This window comes from Octopus sinensis, linkage group LG13 (assembly GCF_006345805.1).
Source record: "Octopus sinensis linkage group LG13, ASM634580v1, whole genome shotgun sequence".
NCBI lineage: Eukaryota > Metazoa > Mollusca > Cephalopoda > Octopoda > Octopodidae > Octopus > Octopus sinensis.
In genome coordinates this window covers 47,206,214-47,230,385 of record NC_043009.1, presented here as the reverse complement: position 1 = coordinate 47,230,385, position 24,172 = coordinate 47,206,214, and the positions used below count along the sequence as shown (strand labels likewise).

Below are 24,172 nucleotides of genomic sequence, written 5' to 3'. Positions count from 1 at the left end.
AAAAGTAAGCGTCGAGTCAGCAACATCAAAAAGGAGGTGCGAAACCCTAATGTTAGTGAGCAAGAATCACTGAACGACATGTAACGTAAAAAAAGAGCCAATTGCGCCGGTAAGAAGACGTGAGGCGTAGTGTATGGAGAATAAAATTTGGTTAAAGAAGTAAAATAGTGATCAGGGTGGCAGGAAGGTGCAGAAGCGGAGGAAAGAGTTAGATGTGGACAGAAGTTATCATGGAGTATCTTACGATGCATGATCTAATGGAAAGGGGATAAAAAGAGTTTGCAACGAGTAGCTGGATGTTATATGGGAGAGGACCTTCCCAACCCACGCATGCATGGTAAAGGGCGTAAAATATTATCTATACCACACATATAAACTTACAGATAGATATATACACATACATACACACATTTATATATGTAGAAACATACATGTGCGCGCGCGAAAATATATAGATATGCATATATATGTATATATTCATGTGCATGTGTGTATACGTATATACTGGTAAAAGTTTGTGTATATATATTTAGAGTAAGGAAATCAGAATGTTGGATGATTATATATATTTCTTATTTACATTTTTTAGCGCTTTCTTCCGTTACAGATTTCATCAAAAAGTGGTTTAATGTTAGATTTCTTGGCCTTTTTATATATAAAGAATTTTGTGGGGTTTGCCAAGCAGGAGAGAAGAAAAACTTTTTTTTTTGAGAAGGAAGGGGAGGTAAAGAGGCGTAGCTTTTGTGTGGTCAGACTCGTTTGTTTAGTACTTCGTGGCCTTTTAAGGTGGGGAAGGGAAAAGTATTTTCGTATTTGAATTGGTCAAGGTTTTAATTGAAAAACCAGATGTTGTGTTTGACTGTCTTCAGTAAAAATTATAATTGCATTTCCAGGTCTTGTTCTTTTGTACTCATTAAAGAATAGTTGTATGGATGTGGTCAACTTTTTTTGATTGAAATTCTAGTTGTTTTCGAAAGAGTGATTTTTGAGTTCACTATACACTCACACAGCAATGAGTTGATAGGAAACTCGCTGTTAGTAATTACGTTAATGGTCGAAAATAACTAGAATTTCAATAAAAAAAAGTTGATCACATCCATACAATTATTCTTTAATGAATACAAAAGAACAAGACTGGAAATGCAATTATAATTTTTACTGAAGAAAATCAAAAACAACATCTGGTTTTTCAGTTAAAACATTGACCAATTCAAATACAAAAAAATATTTCCTTTCCCACCTTAAAAGGCCACTAAGTACTAAACAAACAAATCTGACCATACCAATACAAACCCATGCCTCTTTACCTCCCCCTCCTTCTCAAAAATTTTTTTCTTCTCTCTTACTTGGCAGACCCCGCAATATTATATATAAAAAGGCCAAGAAATCTAACTTTAAACCACTTTTTGATAAATCCGATAACGGAAGAAAGCGCTAAAAATATATAAATAAAAACATATATATAATCGTTAACATTCTGACTACCTTATTCTAAATATACAATATTTGTACACTACAAAAACTCTCTCACACACACACACACGAGGAGTGTATAAGTTTTGAACCTTGAAATCTTGTATCGTGCCAAGTTCTGTTCTTTTTTTGAGGCTCAAGACTTTTCATACACCCCTCGTGTGTGTGTGTGTATATATATATATATATATATATATATATATATATATTATATATATATATACACACACAATTTTACATGCATGTTCATACATATGCATTGCTTATCTGCACACACACACACGAACTTGCACACGCATGTAAGAAAAAGTTAAGAAAAACGAGCACTTTCGACACCTCCTTTTTGCTTTTAATCAAGGTTTTAAGGTCGCAAAAGCTGCTCGCGACATTAATGCTGTGTAAGGAGAGGGTGCCATAGCTGAGAGAATCGCTCGTGATTGGTATGCCAAGTTCAAAAATGGAAATTTTACTTCAAAGACGAACCTCGTTCTGGCCGTTCAGTTGAGTTCTTTGACGAGCAAATAAACCAACTTTTGCACGAAAATTCTCGTCAGACGACAAGGGAACTGGCAGAGAAAATGGAATGCTCCCACACTGCTATATTCTCTCAATGGGAGAGGTTCAGAATTATGGGGCATGGGTTCTGCATGCTTTAAGTGACAACAAAAAAATCAACGAGCCACAATCTCCGCTGGTTTGCTTGCTTATCACCGCTCAACTCATGGACACAAGCAACAATTTCTTTACCGAATTGTTACTGGCGACGAAAAATGGTGCCTGTACATCAATATGAAGCAGCGTAAGGAATGGCTTAGCCCCGGTAAACAAGCGACTCCGCTATGTTCAACAGATGGAATAACTTATAACGGCGATGTGAGATGGTTAAAATCCCAGAAACAGCTGTAAGACTGTCTCTTTATAAATGTCCTGGAAATTCCGCTCAGCCTTGGCTTTGTTGTCTCATTTTATTTAACACGCACACATTATATATATATGACACACACGTATCTATATATCCATATATGCACGACAAATATACAAGTTCATGTATATTTTACATAACAGGGAAGATTCCGTTATAACGAAAGTGACTGTGTATAGAATAAATCTTTATGAGAAATATTTCGCTATGTGATATAAAAATATATAAATACATTTATTCTTGCTATACTCAAAAACAAACTTAATTACCCATTTTAACCATAAACCTTTTACCGCTACCATAGGACTGCCACCATAAAAATTTCCAAACGTGACCATTAACGTAATTACTAACAGCGAGTTTCCTATCAATTCTATTAGACTCAGAGTTTTTTTTTTCTAACCGTGAATATCTCGTCTAAATAGATTCATGTTTTACCACATTAGTAAAGACGAAAAGTTTCTATCAGTAAATATCACATGTTTTTTTTAGATATTCAAATGAATCAAATTTGAAAATATGTAAATTTTATGCAAAATCACGTCCATATTGGTTAATATAGTCGTATGTAGCCCTTCTATCTATCATTATCATAATTTAAATAAAAATGAGCGAAGAATGATAACTCAGAGTGTCCAATGACGTGTATATGAGCAACATAGATAAATGCAGGTATATCAAATACCATACAATATACATTCTTGAATTCTCGAAACAGCAACGACAAAACCCGCTGTCCTACCTTAGCGCACTTCTTTGATATGGCTGAATATTGATACAGCAGCTCGCTCGTATGTGTTAAAGCACAGTCGTGGCTGTATGGTAAGAAGTTTGCTTCCCAGCTACAAGATTCCAGGTTCAGTCCCTCTGATGGCGGCGAGCTGGCAGAAACGTTAGCACGCGGTATTTCGTCTGCCGTTACGTTCTGAGTTCAAATTCCGCCGAGGTCGACTTTACCTTTCATCCTTTCGGGGTCGATTAAACAAGTATCAGTTACGCACTGAGGTCGATGTAATCAACTTAATCCGTTTGTCTGTCCTTGTTTGTCCCCTCTGTGTTTAGCCCCTTGTGTGTAGTAAAGAAGTAGGTATTTTGGGCAGATGTCTTCTACAGCCCCAGGCCGACCAAAGCCTTTTGAGTAGATTTGGTAGGCAGAGACTGAAGCTGGTCATATACAAGTGTACGTTTGTGTTTGTCCCCTACTACCGCTTGACCGATGGTTTGTTTACGTCCCCATATCTTAATGGTTCTACAAAGAAACCGATACAATCAATATCGGGATTAAAAAAAGGGAATACTGGTGAGGTGTGATTCGTTCGGCTAAATTCCTTCAAGACAGTGACCTAGCATGGTCACAGTACAGGTAATCACATCCTTGATCGTCGTTTTACCTGAGCTCCAACGATACTCTAAGACTGGCTTTACAGTTGTTCCAAAAATCTTGATTTTCGTTGTTGTCGAATTATGGCGACAAGAAGTTCTTTCAGCGTTAATTTAATAGGATTATGCCAGGGATTCAATCAAGTTTCGTTGTGGTGAAAAGAAGTTGTTATATTGATACTCGTTATAACGGAGTTTCATCTGTGTGATCGTGTGTTCACATGCATACACATTTTAAAGTCGTTTATATAGAAATTCACGTATATACATATACACACACACATATAATACTCAAATATATTCACATGTATACACCTTTTTACATTATATTTTCGTCTCCAGATATTTAGACAAATACACATCTTTATATATATATATATATAATGCCCTGCTCTTAAAATACACCAAATAAAAAGCCCATTACATGCATGTTTAGAACCAAACACCACTCGAACATACCCTCATCATCTGGGCCTGTACTATTTGCTCGTTGGTATCAATTCCGTCAGTATCCCATTGAATATTTTCTAGAGAGTCCTCCCTCTCCATCTCCGATGTTTGGGGTGGCATGTGTTCGAAAGACACATGGACAGGGCAACGGTGAGTCAACCGCTCCACCCAGCTGCAACACGAGGCTATGCCACAATTATTTTTCATTAACGAATGAAACTGTCAAGAAGAAAAGGACAAATATATAAAAGAAGGTCCCAGATGGTTAGAGAACCGTCGCAAATAGGGGTTCAGAAATTGACACTGTTCCTATGGGATGAGGGACTGGAAGTTATTTGTCTATTGTGCAGAATACAAGAGGGGAAAATAGCCTGAGAAAAGCTAGCAACTTTTATAACGCTAAAGTCCAGACATAACAGAATTGAAAAGTATGTTTAGTAAGTTCGTAAAATATATGCTTTCTATTAGAAAACTGGTTTTTTTTTTTACATATAAATGTTAGTTGAAAGGCAAATTACTGGTGCATGACTGTTAAAGGTTGAGAATTATCTGTTAATCTTTATTCGCTGTTGCCAAAAGTAAATGTCTTACTTTAAAGTTGTGATTAATAAATACTATACTGTAATATTTAAAATGCCTTCGATAAAATCCTTGATTCAGATACAAGTGATAAAAATTTTCTTGTAATGTAGAGTACTAGTCCAGTTGGCATCACATCACAGTTTCTGGTGAGTTATTAAATAAGATGTAATTATTTCTTTCGCAAAAGAAACTGGCAAACGAATAGAATCAAAGATCGACTCCAGCTCGAATATTTTTTCTTTATCTGGTCACAATACACAGTTCGAGCAGATCGTATTTAATAAAAAAAAAAAAAAGGCAATCAAAATTTGAGAAGTGGATAGAACGATGTATATATGTCGTACACAAAGAAATTACTTACATTCTGACATATCGACAAGAACATGCTCTGATGGCGACTGATGTCTCCTTTATTTGTATTATTAATCAGTGTTAAAATGGCGTCATCATGGCGTTTATCTTGCTCGTAAGTATCACATTGCACACTAAGTCTTTTATCTTCTAGCTGTCGTAGTTCTTTTAGGACGGACCCCAAATTCAAATCTGCAAAGAATAAATATAAGCCATTACAAATTTGCGATACAAAATTAAACCCCTCTGCCAAAAGGTTGCTTCTTATCCAATTCGATGCCATCGCAATATGTGTGCATTTAATCTGATCAACCCAAATATATTACTGGTATTACAGTTAGACTAAACTACTAGAAAGATTTCAAGTTTTATGCGGAACCACGAAGCGTTATCGTAATGGATTTTTCCCACTGCCTCCTTGTCAAATAAAATTAAACGTAGAAATCTCGATCTAGATGTGGAAGTAATTCTCCAATGTCAGGTGCTTCTGAAATTTTCTAAGAGTGGATAGGAGTGTTACTATTGGGTGTTTAACCGTTCGTCTGTCTTGTGTATCACCCATAATATACAGGGCGTATTTCTTTGGCGTCCATGCATCATATATATTACACATTTACAATGTTTTTCCAGCCATTAGAATAACTAGGCACTTATGAAAGTGAGCGTATGAAATTAGAGAGAACTGAAAGACTGATAACAAAAATGTACATTTTGAACAAACTTATCAGAATGCTTTGTACAGACCAAGGCCTAAGTTTTCATTTTTTCTGCTTCTGAATAGGAATACCAGTCATTGAAATGCGGTCTTTGTTTTGTTAAGGATATATGTTTACCAGAACAGGTTCTCAGTGTCGGTAGACGCCAAGCATTTGAATAGAATGAGAGTGTTCTCCTATATTAGAATCCTCAGAGAGCTGCATCAGTAGATATATATTTCTTTATTGCCCACAAGGGGCTAAAGATAGAGGGGACAAACAAGGACAGACAAAGGGATTAAGTCGATTACATCAACTCCAGTGCGAAACTGGTACTTTATTTATCGACCCCGAAAGGATGAAAGGTAAAGTCGACCTCGGCGGAATTTGAACTCAGAACGTAACGACAGACGAAATACCGCTAAGCATTTCACCCCACGCGCTAACGTATCTGCCAGCTCGCCGCCTTCTGCATCAGTAGATATAGCAGTGATGTGACCAGAGAGGAAGCCGTGGATAGATGACTGAAGGATAGAACCCAAAAGCGGGAAGTTTTGATAGGAGATTCGCACCTAACGTATTCGAAAGTTTTGCTAGTGTCGAAGTGAACAACACTGATTTTCAAATCTACCGTGTGTATGTGTGTGAAGGCCAACTGGTCAGTGATATAGGAATTTAAGTCTCTGGGAGATCTGGTTTTACGAGAGCTGTGGTAGTTGTAATTATGAAAGGAGTGATGGAGAGTTAAGATGTTAGAGAAAGTTATTAACGGGTACCTCCATCATCTTTGAGCTATTAGATGTAAGATAGTTGGTAGGGTCAAAGGGATTGTCTTTGTTGGGATTGTACAAACTGCTGTACGTTTTCAATGAGTGGAATATATCCCGAAAGAGAAAGAAAAATTGAAGAGTTTAACGTGGTTTGAGGATAGTACAAGAGAGCATTGTTAGAAATTAGTGAAAGAGACATCGTTAGGAACGGTGGCTTGGATGCATTCAAGTGACAGGAGGTTTCTGAGGCTGCTTGATGGAGTAGAAGGGTGGAAGTAATTTGGGAAAAGATTTTCTCAATGTAGACTGGGTAGACTTGGGTGCAAAGCGGGTTGCAAATGTGGGCGCTTCCTCCGCAAAAGTATTTCATGATTGTGAAGTCGCCGAAAAAAGGATTTCGTAATGGTTGGTGGTGATCTTCATGACAAGAATTAAAAATTGGCTGCAGTTTGGGACGCAGGAGGGATTGTGGGTTGCATGATGCACGGAAGTAACTTTCATGGTTTGGATAATGTTCCGAAAGTTGCGGCACATGTTAAAGTCATCCAGTTTGTATAGATGGCGGATTCTGTGTGTAGGAGAGAGATAGAGAGAACAAACTGCCATATGGCACTCCTACTAGCATCAATGATTATGGACGTTCATCCACTACTGTCCCACGGCAATTTATTGGGAGAGTCTATCCGGAACCATCTGCTAAGGTCATTGAGTATCTTCCCTCTCAGTCTTCCCAATTGTTATCAAACATTCAAGGCTCTGTCTTAAATGGTTTCCAATGAACTTCACTGGTTGCCTTCTTAACTGATAAGTTTTTCTACTTTTCTAAGTGACTTCAATGTTTGTCTGTCAGTTTGTGTATCTTAAGTAACTGTCTTAACATCTCTGCAGCATTGGTAGCCACTTGTACGTGTTTGCTAATGTTCCAAGTCATGCAGCCATATGTAACGATAGGTTCTATGTATGTTCCTTTCTCTCTCACTTTCGCTGATGGCTGCTTATTTGACAATACGCTTCATCACGCTGAAAGCAGACTTGGATCGTCCAATCTTCGATTTAACTTTTGAAATTTTTTTCATCTGATATAATGATAGCTCTCCCAAAAGTCGACTGGTTTCAAGGTTGTTCCTTTAATTTTTATGTCAAAAATTGGTGCTACTTTCTTTCAGATTGTTATTGTCTCACTTCCGTTAAAGTCGAGGCCCAGCTTTTCTCTCTTGTCACTAATTGTAGCATCAAATTTGTAGAGATACACATGTCAATACAAATATGTATTATTACAATATTAGTTTCACTACGCCTAAAGCGAAATCATAAAATATCCACAATATTTTTTATACACACAGTTTAAGTACACTATTCAACTAGTTTTATTTCCTATTTATATATATCTTCTTACCAATTGGGAAATCTTGTATCGATGATTCTACGCTATTCAGATAGGTTTTTAACAATTTTGAAAGGCTTGTTCTATGTCCGATCAATTTATCCCAGTCCCTGACCTCTAAACTGGCTGAGTCGTCGATGATTTACAACCAGTTTTAATGGTACAATTCTTCAGTCAAATATCTATAAATTTTAAAGCAGACTTCAGCCAAACAATAAACAGAATGACCATTTCTAACGAAAATCTCCAGGAGGAAATTAGACTTACCAAAGATAGTATACTCGAGCCCTAAGCTTATACATATATACTCTTTTACTCGTTTCAGTCATTTGACTGCGGCCATGCTGGAGCACCGCCTTTAGTCGAGCAAATCGACCCCGGGACTTATTCTTTGTAAGCCCAGTACTTATTCTATCGGTCCCTTTTGCCGAACTGCTAAGTAACGGGGACGTAAACACACCAGCATCGGTTGTCAGGCAATGCTAGGGGGACAAACACAGACACACAAACACACACACACACACACACATATATATATATATATATATATATATATACACAGATATACGACAGGCTTCTTTCAGTTTCCGTCTACCAAATCCACTCACAAGGCATTGGTCGGCCCGGGCTATAGCAGAAGACACTTGCCCAAGATGCCACGCAGTGGGACTGAACCCGGAACCATGTGGCTGGTTAGCAAGCTACTTACCACACAGCCACTCCTGCGCCTCAAAGAATTTAAAATCAATAATGCAAATTTCATAAAAGATTTGGACAGTCTTACAGATAGAAAAATATTTGTCAGCCATAGCAGTAAAATGGATAGGTAATTATTTTCATAGAAGTAAATGGAGAATGTGTGTGTTATTTGTAAAGATTCGGTTGCAGCTAATAAAAAGTACAATCTTCAACGCAACTATTTGATCAAGCATAAGTAATACGAAAAACTGAAAGGGAGCCTGTTTTTAGACAAGCTAGCAGTTTTTACAAGAATCGTTATACTAACAGTAAACTATTCTCAAGACAGATATAAAGAAAAATGGTTTCGTAACACAGGCACAATTTAAATCGTCTAAAAGAATTGCAGAGAAATTGAAAGCAGGTACTACTTAAGAAGAGTGGTCCCGGTGCGCGCATTCGCGTACTCGCGCATCCGCGCTAGCTAGTCGTGACTAGTCGATCCTGCAACGACTACCTAGCAAAGTAAATAAAACACAAAATAAATATTTTTTTTTTTTACACAAAGTAAATAGTTTTTGTGTTATATTTACTTTGTTTTAAAAAGATTATTTACTTTGTGTAAAAAAAAAAATGATTTATTTTGTGTTTTATTTACTTTGCTAGGTAGTCGTTGCAGGATCGATTAGTCACGACTAGCTAGCGCGGATGCGCGAGTACGCGAGTGCGCGCACCGGGACCACTCTTCTTAAGTAGTACCGCGAAAGTAAACATCGATTGATAAAGAATGTATAAATTTCTGTTGCATGTTTACGAAAACAAGTATCAGATTGTTTGAAAATGTTGGTTTATCAGAAAGGACAGGTTGAGAGAATAAAAGATATTGGTAAGTATGTGTGTCGTATAAACAAGTAGAATCAGAATTTGTTTTTTTATTCAATAGCTATGGAGGAGGCATATAAAAAAAAAATATAGTACAGTTGTTTATAATTGGATATTATTTTGATATCCAGATTTAATGGTTTATGTATTCAGGAATTATATAAATCCGAAGCATAAACTAAAAAAATTTCCACTTTTGAAGATATCACAAATTGAAATTTTTATCACTTAATGGATTGAATAGTTTTTCCTCAACACTAAATTTGGCCAATAACTACTTAAGTACTAAACTTTGACAACCTTGTTAACCGACGGAGAATCGCCGCATCAACAGTTTCATCTATTACAACAAAGTGGAACCAGTCTTTTAAGGAGTTTTATCATCTTTAAAACAATCTGCTCGGAGGCATTTAACTTTCTGATTAATTGCTATATCTTTTGTTTCGGTTATTAGAATGCAGCCTTGCTGAGACCGCTTTGAAGAACTTTTGGTCGAAAAATCGAGCTCAGTCCTTTCTTCAACCTGGTACTTAATCTGTCGAAGGCGGCGAGCTGGCAGAACCGTTAGCACGCCGGGCGAAATGCGTAGCCGTATTTCGTCTGCCGTTACGTTCTGAGTTCAAATTCCGCCGAGGTCGACTTTGCCTTTCATCCTTTCGGGGTCGATAGATTAAGTACCAGTTACGCACTGGGGTCGATGTAATCGACTTAATCCGTTTGTCTGTCCTTGTTTTTCCCCTCTGTGTTAGCCCCTTGTGGGTAGTAAAGAAATAGGTACTTATTCTGTCGGTCTTTTGACGAACAGCTAAATTACGGGGACGTAAACAAAACAACACCGTTGTCAAGCGGTGGTGGAGTACGAACACAAAGATACAAATACACACACACACACGTATGTGTGGATTCCTTCAGTTTCTGTCTACAAACCCACTCACAAAATTACGGTCAGCTGGAGGCTGTAGAAGATATTTCCTAAGGCGCCGCGTAATGGGACTGAAACCGGGACGATGTGATTGGGAAGCAAACGTCTTAACACACAGCTACGCATGCGCAGCAGTTTAATTAATGCTGAATAACACGATTTCGAACATATCTATGAATTTATAAAATTAAAGATCTAAGACTTTCCTTGGTACAAATTGCACCGACCGTCACAGGTTCTTATGAGTCTGCAATTTGCTCCTGGTATCAAAAAAAAAAAGCCCCCTGTCTGATTTAACTTACTTTTAAAATATTATTTCACTAATTAAAACAAATCCAAATCATTAAAACTACATCGCCCTGTGTCTGCAAAATTTCAGTTAATATATTTCATATATCTTGTGCTTTCGGCCCAAATCAGTGCTGTAAGCATATTGGGTTCTTATTTAGACAAAGATGCAGGGTTTCAAATTTTTGGTGGGCTGGGGTGGGATTTTGTGACATTAGTTTTATAAGTAAAAAGAAAATAGCAAGAACTAGTAATCCAAACGCAATTGTAATCGATAATTTATGTGTAATACAAAAGCCATGTTATAAGAGAGGCGTTTCATCGATAGATAAGCCTCAATATAAGCGATACTTATTTTATTGACCTGGGAGAGATAAAAGGAAAAATCACGAAATACATATTCATGTTATGTGTATTCATGTCATTATACCGATAAACATTAAAATGCGTCTGCTCTGTCTTTTTACTGGCCGAGTTATTTTGTAAACTATTAACAAGCTTAAGAAAGATAAACGGAACGGACAACCAAAATTTGAATTATTTCTCAATTTAGCTGAATGTTTAGCAAAGAAATGTATGGAATCAGAAAGATTATTACTAACCTTCGAAAGAATTTGAAGATAAAATACACTCAAATATCTTCTTGAATCCACCTCGCAACTGCATTTTTGACCAACAGATTTTAATTACAAATACAAGTTCTAATAACGTTAGAATTTAGTTAATAATTACTAAACAATTTCTGTTAAGTATTAGTGATTTGAAACAAATCCTATGAAAATTATAAATATTAGTTTAAAAAATGTAATCCACAATCGACAAAATAGTCTGGTCATAATTTTAGCTAATTTTCCTCAAAACTGATTAAAAAAATACTAAGTGTTTAATGCTTTAAAAATCTCTGGTAAAGGTACTATTTAAATAGTTGTAAGAGTATGTACAATTGAAGCCAGTAAATAGAAAGTGAAAAAAATTAAGACAAAGGTGTTTAAGGCTTTATGACTCTGAATGCGATATGTATTGTAATAAGGAGAGTCCATTACAGTTTAAGGGGATTTCTGATTTGACGTCCCGATATTGTCTCTCGACAAACTGCGCAGAGGAAGTTTCGATTCTTGTTGAAAGCCATTTCACTTCACTACCATTGCGAAATCATAAATGACGCCAAAATAATATCGTTCCCCGCACTAAAAATTTATTTATGTCATCTAAGGTTGAGAAAAGCAGAGATAATCAGGACAGTTGTTAGGTAACTGGAAGGTAACCCAGTTCAAATCTCAGCAGGTTTAAACAGGAATTTTTCTTTTTCGTGAAGGGGATAAAATGCTGAGTCAAAGTTTACTGACGTGAATTCCATCCACAACTAGGATACATTTTAGGAATCTTGATCGACCTCGGAAGGATCAAAGACAAAGTTAACCTCAGCAGATATGAACTCAAAATACAATGAACCATAACTAAATATCGCAAAGTTTCTTCGGTTAATCTATCTTGAACTTCAAAGGATAGACACTACATTCGTTACTTGCGGACGAGAGAGTGAGAGAGAGAAAGAGAGAGACAGACAGACAGAATATCAACATACTATAGTGCGTCCTTTTGCTTAATATTGTCAAAACCATTGCAGATGTCACAGGTGTTCAAAGGTTTTGAATTTGTAGATGAGAAAAAAATTAGATTGCGTGATGCTTTTGAGCATCTAAACGACATCAACGTGAGTGGCTCAAACGGAGATTCAAAATCGGTTCACTGGAAATTCATATTCATTTTACAGAGCTCTCGTCTATTGTTACTGTAAAACGCACGATTCTTTGTTTTTGCCGCTGTAACAAACCTTAGCATAAAAAATCTTTCATACGCTGCAGAACTTCTACTTGGCTGCGCCTTGCGGAAAGTTCTTGCTTATGGCCTCTCCTGCACTACTGTGTCCACAGCAGCACCTTCACGCGGTACCCCCTGTTCTCACTGAGCCTGCTGTGTGGCGCGACCGGGTGCTTGGCGGTATAACCAGGTGGGCAGACTGGGCTCGTTAGCCTTGGCTGGCAGCCAGTCTAGGAGAAGGAAAACTCTGACTCCAAACCCTCGCTCCGCTGCCTTGCGGATGCTCTTGGGAGAGGGAAAGGCTATGGGAGTAAACCCAGACAGAAAATCCGGAGTGGAGCCCCGAAGGCGGTAGGGTGTCGAATCTCGACCCCTTCCCGGCAACTCCTGCAGCCAACCAGATTCCAAACGTACTGCACTGCATTCCTTTGGATTATGTCTGGGGGGCGGAGAGGGAGATTCTGGTGTCTGGGCAGCCCAGTGTCTTCGTTTCTACCGCCCAGGCTTGCGCCATGGAGAAACTACTCCATCGATGGAACTCTAAACAGCATCAATTTGAGTTATTGCAATTAATTAAAGAGTTTGAATTCGATCTTTTCTACAAAAGTACCCACTGATCAGGCAACTTTTACTGAGAGAACAGGAAACATAGTCAGCTGGCGAATTACCATGGAAAAACAGGAAAGCAGTTTAGCATTTGATTATATAAAAAATTGTAAAGAATGTATAAATAATAATTTCAAATTTTGGCACAAGGACAGCAATTTCGGGGGAAGGAGTAAAGTCGTTTTCCTCGACCCCCAGTACTTAACTGGCATTTATTTTATCGTCCCCGATATGATGAAAGGAAAAGTCGACCTCGACAGAATTTGAACTCGGAACGTGAAGACGGACTACATGCTGCAAAGCATTTTGCCCGGCGTGCTAACGATTCTGTCAGCTCACCGCCTTTACATGATGAATAACAATAATCCTTTCTACTATGGGCACAAGGTCTGAAATTTTGGTGGAGGGGGCTAGTCGATAAGATCGACCCTAGTATGCAACTGGTATTTAATTTATCGACCCCGAAAGGATAAAAGGCAAAGTCGACCTCGACGGAATTTGAACTCAGAACGTAAAGACAGACGTAATACCTATTTCTTTACTACCCACAAGGGGCTAATCACAGAGAGGACAAACAAGGACAGACAAACGGATTAAGTCGATTATATCGACCCCAGTGCGTAACTGGTACTTATTTAATCGACCCCGAAAGGATGAAAGGCAAAGTCGACCTCGGCGGAATTTGAACTCAGAACGTAACGGCAGACGAAATACTGCTAAGCATTTCGCCCGACGTGCTAACGTTTCTGCCAGCTCACCGCCTTTGATGAATAACGATAATAATGATTGTTTAAAACATGGGCATACTAAAATAGAAATTGTAGTTAAAAGATAGATACCTCTAAATTCCACACGGATTTGTACACGTTTGTAGAGATCTTCAGTAGCAAACAATATACAGTTAATGAAGGCCATTAAATTACGCTTATAATTGACTATATCCGTGGTTTTCAGTTCTTTCACGATGAAACTAAATCTGTAGCGCTCATTTTTACTAACCTGAAATAAAAAGAAAAGAAACAGGAAAAACATTATGGTGGTAATAATGAATTATAATTGAACATTTGCTGTGATAGTAATGTAACGGAATTGAAACATCCGGCATTAATATTTATTACAAGCAAATACAGAATTAACCACGTTAAAAGACGTTTTTAAAAAGACGTTTTAAGAAGGAAATAAATAAATATTTTATGCACCATTGAAAAAAAAAATTAATATTTTAATGTATTAAAGTATATTTTCAGACTGTTACAGATATTTCTGGACTCAGAACGATTATTTTGCACAATTATGTACACACTTATACATTGTGGAGTAATATAAATGATGATTTATTGTTATGGAAGCACTCCGTCGGTTACGGCGACGAGGGTTCCGGTTGATCCGATCAACGGAACAGCCTGCTCGTGAAATTAACGTGTAAGTGGCTGAGCACTCCACAGACACGTGCACCCTTAACGTAGTTCTCGGGGATATTCAGCATGACACAGAGAGTGACAAGGCCGGCCCTTTGAAATACAGGTACAACAGAAACAGGAAGTAAGAGTGAGAGAAAGTTGTGGTGAAAGAGTACAGCAGGGATCACCACCATCCCCTGCCGGATCCTCGTGGAGCTTTTGGTGTTTTCGCTCAATAAACACTCACTCACAACGCCCGGTCTGGGAATCGAAACCGCGATCCTATGACCGCGAGTCCGCTGCCCTAACCACTGGGCCATTGCGCCTCCACTTTTAATGTTATAGGTACGGGGAAAGGAATAAGATTTATACGTGTGTTACATATTCCATCATGTCGGGTTGGAGTCGGATAAGAATTAGAGTCAGACAAGTTCAAAAACGTTGAGTCAATAGTAAATATTGTTTGGAATTTAATCCAATGCTCTATCATTTTTACGGACTACAAACGCCCTGTCAGACTCAGAGTAGCCGGTTCTTTGAATATATAAGTAAACTCTACTTTTTACTCCCGTTTGTAAATTCAAATTTGTACCCGAACACACACACACACACACACACACACACACACACACACACACACACACACAACATGTATATGTAAGTATGAATATATGTATGCCTGTGTGTACAACTATATGTATACATATATATATATATAGTATTCATGTATTTATGTGTGCATGAATATGTATTTGTGTATTTACATAAGCAAGAATGTTTCAGTGTGTTGCCTATGTATGTATGTATGTATGTATGTATGTATGTATGTATGTACGTACGTATGTATGTATGTAAAAAATATTAAGACCACGGAACGGGTGAAACGCCCAGGGTAAAGAAAAAAAACACAAACATATCTTCCGATCACCATATCTTAACTGTTGACTGAGGGTCATACAAGTGTGTGTGTGTGTGTGTGTATATTTTGCAGTTCGACTTGTTTGGTAGGTGACATTTGATAAGTGACTTACCAAACCAGTTGCTATAGGCAAATAACTTTATATGAGATCGTGTGTTGATACTAAAACCACAACGCAATACAAGAAGCATTTTAAACTATTAAAGAACAACCCCCCCCTGATATATTCACTTTCCCATTATTTTTTAAAGCAATGTCTACAATGAAGTGTCAAAATTTTCGTCGCATTTCTGCATCCCGGCTGCACTGCCTCGCTAGAATGAGGTAATTAAATGGTGCCAGTGACCGAGTCATAGAAATGGGAATAAACAGGTGAGAAAAAATAAAATTATAACTGCTTCTTTGTTCTTAAAATGGCTAAAATGAATCGCAGCTCTTGGTGGTCCAAATCGGATATGCAATCTATGTGGGTATCTTTCCAAAACATAGTCTGGTTTAAAAAGCCACATCAGATGCCATAATGGTTCTAAGGTGTAGGTACAGGAGGTGGTCACACTCTTCATAAGGAGTAGACAACCACCCTATATATATATATATATATATATATATCACGTGATCACGTGACCGAACAGACTATCAGATGTTGCTACACATCGCTGGTCACAATGCACTTCGCATTGTTTTAGCCTTCAAATGACGCCACCCCGCTGGCTAAGTGGGCAGGCCAACAGAAGAAAGAGTGAGAGAAAGTTGTGGCGAAAGAGTACAGCAGGGATCGCCACCATCCCCTGTCGGAGCCTCGTGGAGCTTTAGGTGTTTTCGCTCAATAAACACTCACAACGCCCGGTCTGGGAATCGAAACCACGATCCTACGACTGCGAGTCAACTGCCCTAACCACTGGGCCATTGCACCTCCACACACACACACACACACACCACACACACACACACACATATATATACTTTATTAGTATTAAAGCTGCAAAAACATCACACACGCATACGCACATATACACATACAATATATGATTGAGGGGATAAGTATAATCAAGGTGATCACCTCGTCAGAACTTTATGTACGAAACTGGGCATGTCGATATTGACGGAGATCCAGCCGTCCAAAGGCGCGTGTGTGCATGTATGTTTACACACGCACACGCATACACACACATACATGCACAAACACACATGTATGGTGATTTCCGTCTTCTACTTCCTCGTTGCCAGTAGCATTTTTGACTTTCCATCCATGACCTCTCGCTGCAGTTCTGCATGGTTTGGTTGACATACGTTGCCATCCTTCCATTGCCATAGGACTTTCAGAGACAAATGAAGTCATCATAGGAGTGGCTGTGTGGTAAGTAGCTTGCTTACCAACCACATGGTTCCGGGTTCAGTCCCACTGCTTGGCACCTTGGGCAAGTGTCTTCTACTATAGACTCGGGCCGCCCAAAACCTTGTGAGTGGATTTGGTAGAAGGAAACTGAAAGAATCCCGTCGTATATATGTATATATATTTTTTGTGTTTTTTTGTGTTTTCTTGTTTGGATTAACTGTATATATATATATATATATATATATATATATATATATTATATATATATATATATATATATGTATATGTGTGTTTGTGTGTTTCTTTTTGTCTCCATCAACATCGCTTGACAACTGATGCTGGTGTGTTTACGTTCCCGTCATTTGCGGGTCGGAAAAAGAGACCGATAGAATAAGTACTAGGCTTACAAAGAATAAGTCCTGGGGTCGATTTGCTCGACTAAAGGCGGTGCTCCAGCATGGCCGCAGTCAAATGACTGAAACAAGTAAAAGAGTAAAAGAGTATATACTGTACGTCATTGGATTACAGTGACAAACGCTTGTACAACACGACTACCATTCTCTGAATTTCCATAATTAGTACCTAATGGTGAGCCGAAGCAAGATGACCAGTAATTAGGTGAAGTGGTAGATTTTGCATCAAAGCGTTCTTCAATATATAAGCGTACGGAGTATTATCTAAAAGTTTCCAGAGTGCATGTGACGTGCGCAGATGACGATCGGCGATAGCCAACCTAGGCGGCGAGCTGGCAGAATCGTTAGCACGCTGGACGAAATGCTTACCGCTATTTCGTCTGCCGCTACGTTTCGAGTTCAAATTCCGTCGAGGTCGACTTTGCCTTTCATCCTTTTGGGGCCGATAAATTAAGTACCAGTTACGCACTGGGGTCGATGTAATCGACTCAATCCCTTTGTCTGTCCGTGTTTGTCCCCTCTGTGTGTAGCTCTTGTGGGTAGTAAAGAAATAAGAATCGTTAGCTCACCAGCAAATATGCTTAGCGATATTTCTTCAGGTTTTTTATGTTCGAAGTTCAAATGCCACCGATGTCGGCTTTGCTTTCTATCCTTTCGCGACCGATAAAATAATCACTATTGAACATTAGAGTCGATGTAAGCGACTTACCCCTCCCTCTAAAAGTCTTGTTATTGTGCTAAAAATGTGAAGCCATTGATCGCCAGCCTACCGAGTCGGCCTAAAAATAGACTTCATGCTATCTGCTCCTGTGCAATGACTATGCTTGGTTTTGTGACGTTTCGTTGAACGGCTCAGCAATTATTATGATAACTGACAAATTCAAGCAAGGTTCCTGCATAAATCCTGTATGAAATTTTGACAAGTTTGCTACTTAGACACTATGTGTACTATATCAGTTTTTTTTTACCGAATATTGCCTTGATTAAGCACAGATTTTTGTGAGGCCCATTGAGAGCTCACAGCTCAGCTGCTACGGGCGTATGATTAGAATATCACAGGAAAGAATAGCAAAACGGATTCTTCAAGCCGAGCCAACCAGTAGGAGACTTGAGGTTAGACCAAGAACGTCACGATTGGATAGTTTTATAGTCTCAATTAGTCTCGCTTGGGGAACCCAGCCAAAAAGTGTAATGACGATCGCTTCTCATAGAACCCTATGGAAAAAGTGCCTAAGGACTCTACCCTCATGCCCCCACCCCCCGCCCCAGGAATGGTAAGCAGAAAAGATGTCTGCATAGATGGATATGCATTTCAAGTCTGGTTGATAACTGAATCAAGATGAAGGGCATATGGCGTGACGAATCGCGAGCAAAATATTTAAAAATATATACAAATAGGCGCAGGAGTGGCTGTGTGGTAAGTAGCTTGCTTACCAACCACATGGTTCCGGGTTCAGTCCCACTGCGTGGCATCCTGGGCAAGTATCTTCTGCTATAGCTTCGGGCCGACCAATGCCTTGTGAGTGGATTTGGTAGATGGAAACTGAAAGAATCCTGTCGTATATATGTATATATATATATATATATATTTATGTGTGTGTATATGTTTGTGTGTCTGTGTTTGTCCCCCTAGCATTGCTTGACAACCGATGCTGGTGTGTTTACATCTCGTCACTTAGCGGTTCGGCAAAAGAGACCGCTAGAATAAGTACTGGGCTTACAAAGAATAAGTCCCGGGGTCGATTTGCTCGACTAAAGGCGGTGCTCCAGCATGGCCGCAGTCAAATGACTGAAACAAGTAAAAGAGTAAAAAAAAAAGTAAAAATAGATATAAAATTCGTGAACTCCTCGACTAGGGTTGTGACCAAAAAGCCCATCAGCTCTCTCAAGTGAATAAAATTAATTATCAAGGGTGGGTGAAACAAGAGGGCATCTATGTGTCTTCACGACTAGATGGACAACTTAAAGAATTAACTAAAACACGGAACATGCTATCAAGTCACATATACTTGCGGGTACCGAGCATATATCTGTGTGTGTACGTCTGACGAAGAGCTCCGCTCGGAACGTTAAACCCTCCTTCTTCCCTTCTTTCCTGAGCGTCCAATAATACTATATTTGTTCCACGTCCTCGCGTTGTTGTGTTTTCTCTTTGTGTTTTCATGTTTGGATTAACTTTATATATATATTTATATATATATACATATATATAAACATGCATATACACGTATACACACACATATATAAATATATACACATATGTATACATATATATATAAATGTATACATTTTTATACACATACAAACATACATACATTTTTATACACATACATACATACACGCACACATTCACATACCTATATGCGTACCTACATGCATGCCTATGTACATACATACGTACATAAATGGATACCTTTCTTTTCTTCAAGACCAGACCTCGTTTCGTCGATAAAGTTCGACTCATCAGCGGAGACTTGAAGACAGAAAAACAGAGTTAACAGCTGTCCTTTCTTATAGATGTTAAAGTTCGGTCAACCCCGTGCAGTTAGTCTGCATTCCCTGTAGTAGAACTAAGAAAAGCATTCGGACGATTTCGTGCAACAGATCGGGCACCTCCGTAGAATTAATGCATTTCATAGGAATAAAACTTCTATAGAAATAAGAAAAGAAAGTCTAATCGAAGGAAACTGCGGTCTTGGGTCTAATCCCTATTGGCTCAGACATAAATAAATACAGGTGCGCGCGCGCACACACACACACACATATGTATATGCACACACACACACACACACACACACACACACACACTTATACACATACATATGTTCAATTGTATGTATATATGTATATATTTGTGTATATGTGTAGTACTGTGTGAAGGTACGCATATATATATATATATATACACACACACACACACATGTTTGTATACATATATTTATGTATGTATATCTGTCTGTCTGTCTGTCTGTCTATCTATCTATCTCTATCTGCATATGTGTGTGCATGTGTGTGTGTATGTATGCATGCATGTGTGTGTGTGCTTGTGAGTTAGCGTGTTTACGTGTGTGATTTTGTTTTCGCGTGAGATTAACACCGATTGTTATCACGGACTACGGTTTCGTTTAATCAGCTTTTCGAGTCGCCGTGCATATAAGAGGCATGGAAAAAAAAAAAAGAGTAGAATGACTGCTAACGACTTTAGCGTTTTAGATCATTGAAGTCTGCTGTGACCTGTCACTGCATTGTTCTAAGGAGACAGATGGGGCTTTCAAGTTGTCAAAGGAGCATGTTTTGAGCATGTTTTGGCTCGTCGAAATCATTCGCTTTCCTTGAAATGTAAGATTGACTCTGATGATGATTTATATGGTATTTTTCTGTGAGGCATTGTTTTCCTCATTTTTCTCTGTTCGTAGATGCTTGCATCTTATGTAATACTGCCCGTAAAATCCCCGTCTCTACTTAATCTTTCAATTTCCAAATATATTTCGAAAGTTCCGAAGTATTTCAATGTGGCAATGGCGGGATGAGATATTTGTTGGCGCAAGTAAACTTTGAAGGAGTTCTCTGAAAGATTTATATAGCTTGATAATGTGTCGCTAGTGGCGACACCAGCATGTAAGGTAATACTTTTCTAAGGATGCATAAACAACAAGTTAAATGCCATTAAGATAGAAAAGCATTGCAAATAAACTTAAAGCGGATTTGCAATTGATAAAATATAACTTTTTTGCCCTCGAGAGGGTATTGTGTAATGTATTTATAAGTCCACCTGGAACACATCATGAATAATGAGGGTATATTTGAGACGAAGGTATAATGCCTCCATCAATTAGGACTAGCCAAGCGTCTTCAATCATTTTCGTTTTTCAGTTTAAAACTATTAGTAATAAGAGACATCGCAATAATATTGGCATATTTCTTTGATACGCCGTGTTCTCTATCTGAACAATGTCAAATCTGTCCAGTTAATGAATTAGATCAATGCAATCCACAATAGATACCTGAGGAAATCTATTAAATCTATTAAATCTTAATTTCTAACAAAATTTGAAATGAAAAGCTGCACTGGAAAATTGGTTGCAAAACTGTTGTCCTTGAAATATAATGCTGGCGGCGACCTAGATGGCTGGACCCTGCATTCGGAGTGGACTGAGAAAGAATACCTAAGGTAGCATTAAGGCAAACACCACCTGGAAAGTACAAAGTAGGACGGCCAAATGACAGTGGACATAGAACAGTTGAAGGTAAGTCAAGTGAAAGGAATCGGTTCATGAGGAAAGTAACAAAGACTTGCGAAAGACTTGCTGAATGCCATCCAAATCATCGAAGTTTTATTTCCCAGCTTGGAAGAAAAGGATTAATATTAAAAACAATAATGTCATGTACTTATTTTATCAATCCGTCCTGACTCCAGCATAGAAAGTTTCTTACTCAGTTTTGAACCCCCCAAAATGGTTGTAGAAACCACAGCACTGTAAACTCATTTGTAATGTGTGTGTGCTTGATTGGTCTAAATACATTGAAGAATTTATTCTTGCTTTGAATTTAAACCCCATCGGGATCAATTTTGACTTCTCTGTAAAGCTGATAAAATATACTGGAGTTGATTCAATTCTGTTTACAACATTTCATGGAATTTGCGATGTTCATAACTTTCCTCACAGCATTGCCAATGGTAAGGAGAGAAATTGACTTCAATACCATTTTCAGACTTCAATGCAACTTTGACTTATTATGAGTTTGCCAATTCTTGTCGGGACCTCAAAGCATCCTAGATCCAATCTTTACTACCGAAGAGATGGAACCAAATAATTACTCTCTGACATTGTTGTTTCAAACAATACTAAGATAATATATGTAGTGTGCCTTACGTTCTGAGTTCAAATTCCACCGAGGTCGACTTTGCCTTTCATTCTTTCGGAATCGATTAATTAAGTACCAGTTGCGTACTTTGGTCGATCTAATCGACTGGCCTCCTCCCCCGAAATTTAGGGCCTTGTGCCTAGGGTAGAAAAGAATATGTAGTGTGACTACAAGGTGGCGAGCTGGCAGGATCGTTACCGTACCGGACAAATGCTTAGCGTCATTTCGTCTGTCTTTATGTTCTGAGTTCAATTTCCGTCGAGATCGACTCTGCTTTTCATCCTTTCGCGATCGATAAAATAAGTACCAGTTGAGCACTGGGGTCGAGGTAATCGACTTATCCACTCACCCAAAATTATGGGCCTTTTGCCAAAATTTAAAACCAATATGTAGTATGTCCTCATCGGGAGCATTGAGGATGTAAATTAAAACTATCACAGTTACATATTCTTGCAAATTGTTATCGGTGAAGATTCTAATATTTGTCATCCGGCAAAGTAAATATTTACTTGTTGACAGATACATTTCCTCGTGATGCGTAGAATTACAAAGCACGTGAACACGTGACAAATAAAAGATCGCGACTGGCTCTAATGGAAGTTGGTGTGGTCAAAGTCCAAAATTTGAAAAGAGTTCATACAAAATAATCTCCAATAAATGTGTATCGTGTTTAGTAACTTAGTGTGATGAAAAACTCAAACGAACACACATATAACTCATTTGTTTATGAGAACGGAGGAAATCGAAGAGACCTACCTGATAGATTTCCAGAGAACTTTCCAGTAGATTTTCAATATCATTTTTAAAACAAGATTTTTCAATGGATTGTTTCTTAATGTGAAATCGAAAACTGGACGTCTGTCCGTCCATCATCTTCCGACTAGCTCCCACGAAAAGATTTGGAAAAGTTGGTTTAAAACTCCTACGGGAACCATTTGACTGTTTTAAGTGACTGGAGGATGAGATGCCCATGATTGGTTTGTACTGACCTTTTTAAAAAACGTTTTTCTAAGATTGTTTTTGTTGATGTGTCAAATTCTGTGTTTCGTTTCTGATGTCATCATCATCATAAATATTAATGTAATGATGTAGTTACACTATTACTACCACTCCTGCTGCTAATGTTGCCGATTATTTTAATACAAGAAAAACTTGGTCATATTTTATATTCAAACCCAATATTTTCATTGTTATTTTTTTCTTTCAAATAGGTTTAATTATATTTTGTTTACGAAATTTGAACGCAAGATAAAAACTTGACTGCTCTTCCTTCCTGGGCTCACTCCTAGCAACAATCATATTCGAAACCTGTTTTATAATTGTAGTGATGCTAACAAACCATTGCCATTCTCATTGTGGATGCATAGATGCAGTAGATTCACCAATAAGTGCCATATAATCGGAATTAAAAAGATAGATATATTTATAGAAGATTCTGGATAATTTACCAACAGAATTGAAGAACAACGAAACATTTCATGTTTGAAGTAGCAACACCAGTAAATACCAGTTCATCAAATGGGTGTAATATTTGTTCAAAGTAAATATAAAAATATTTTCGACTAACAGTTAGATATCAGGTTACAATGTATATCTAGTACCATGTTAATCCATGTTAATTAAATAACATCATCATAAACAGTCGACATCGGTCTGATTATATCGTTAAAGCAAATAATAATGGCAACCTCTAGTTTCGTGACGTTAGTTTGTGTCACATCCTGAGCGATGTTTCCTTTGTTGGTATAACTAACAAACTTGTTTGTGCTTTCTCCAGCCTCGTCGTACGGTTTGCTTTGACTAACGTAAAATTTATAAATTCTAAATTCCAGTATACATATATATATTACTATATTTGTTCTACGTCCTCGCGTTGTTGTGTTTTTTGTGCTTTTATGTTTGGATTAACTATATATATATATATCTATATATATATATATATATATATATATATATATAATATATATATATATATATATAACGATCGTAGTGTTATACTAATTATCTTTTTTTAATAATTTTGATATATATTTA

The 24,172-nt window shown here is 37.8% G+C and overlaps 1 protein-coding gene across 4 annotated transcripts in view; it reads right to left on the bottom strand.

The window, feature by feature from the left end:
* The window catches only part of LOC115218242 (inverted formin-2), a 228,402-nt gene that overhangs the window by 38,676 nt on the left and 165,554 nt on the right, over positions 1-24,172 (bottom strand). For all 4 annotated transcript variants that reach the window (XM_029787971.2, XM_036508345.1, XM_029787974.1 and 1 more), the window contains exons 4-5: positions 14,044-14,203; positions 5,169-5,350 (exon numbers count right to left, since the gene is read on the bottom strand). In XM_029787971.2, the coding sequence (XP_029643831.1) occupies positions 5,169-5,350; positions 14,044-14,203 (342 nt within the window). The remainder of the gene's footprint in view (positions 1-5,168; positions 5,351-14,043; positions 14,204-24,172) is intronic.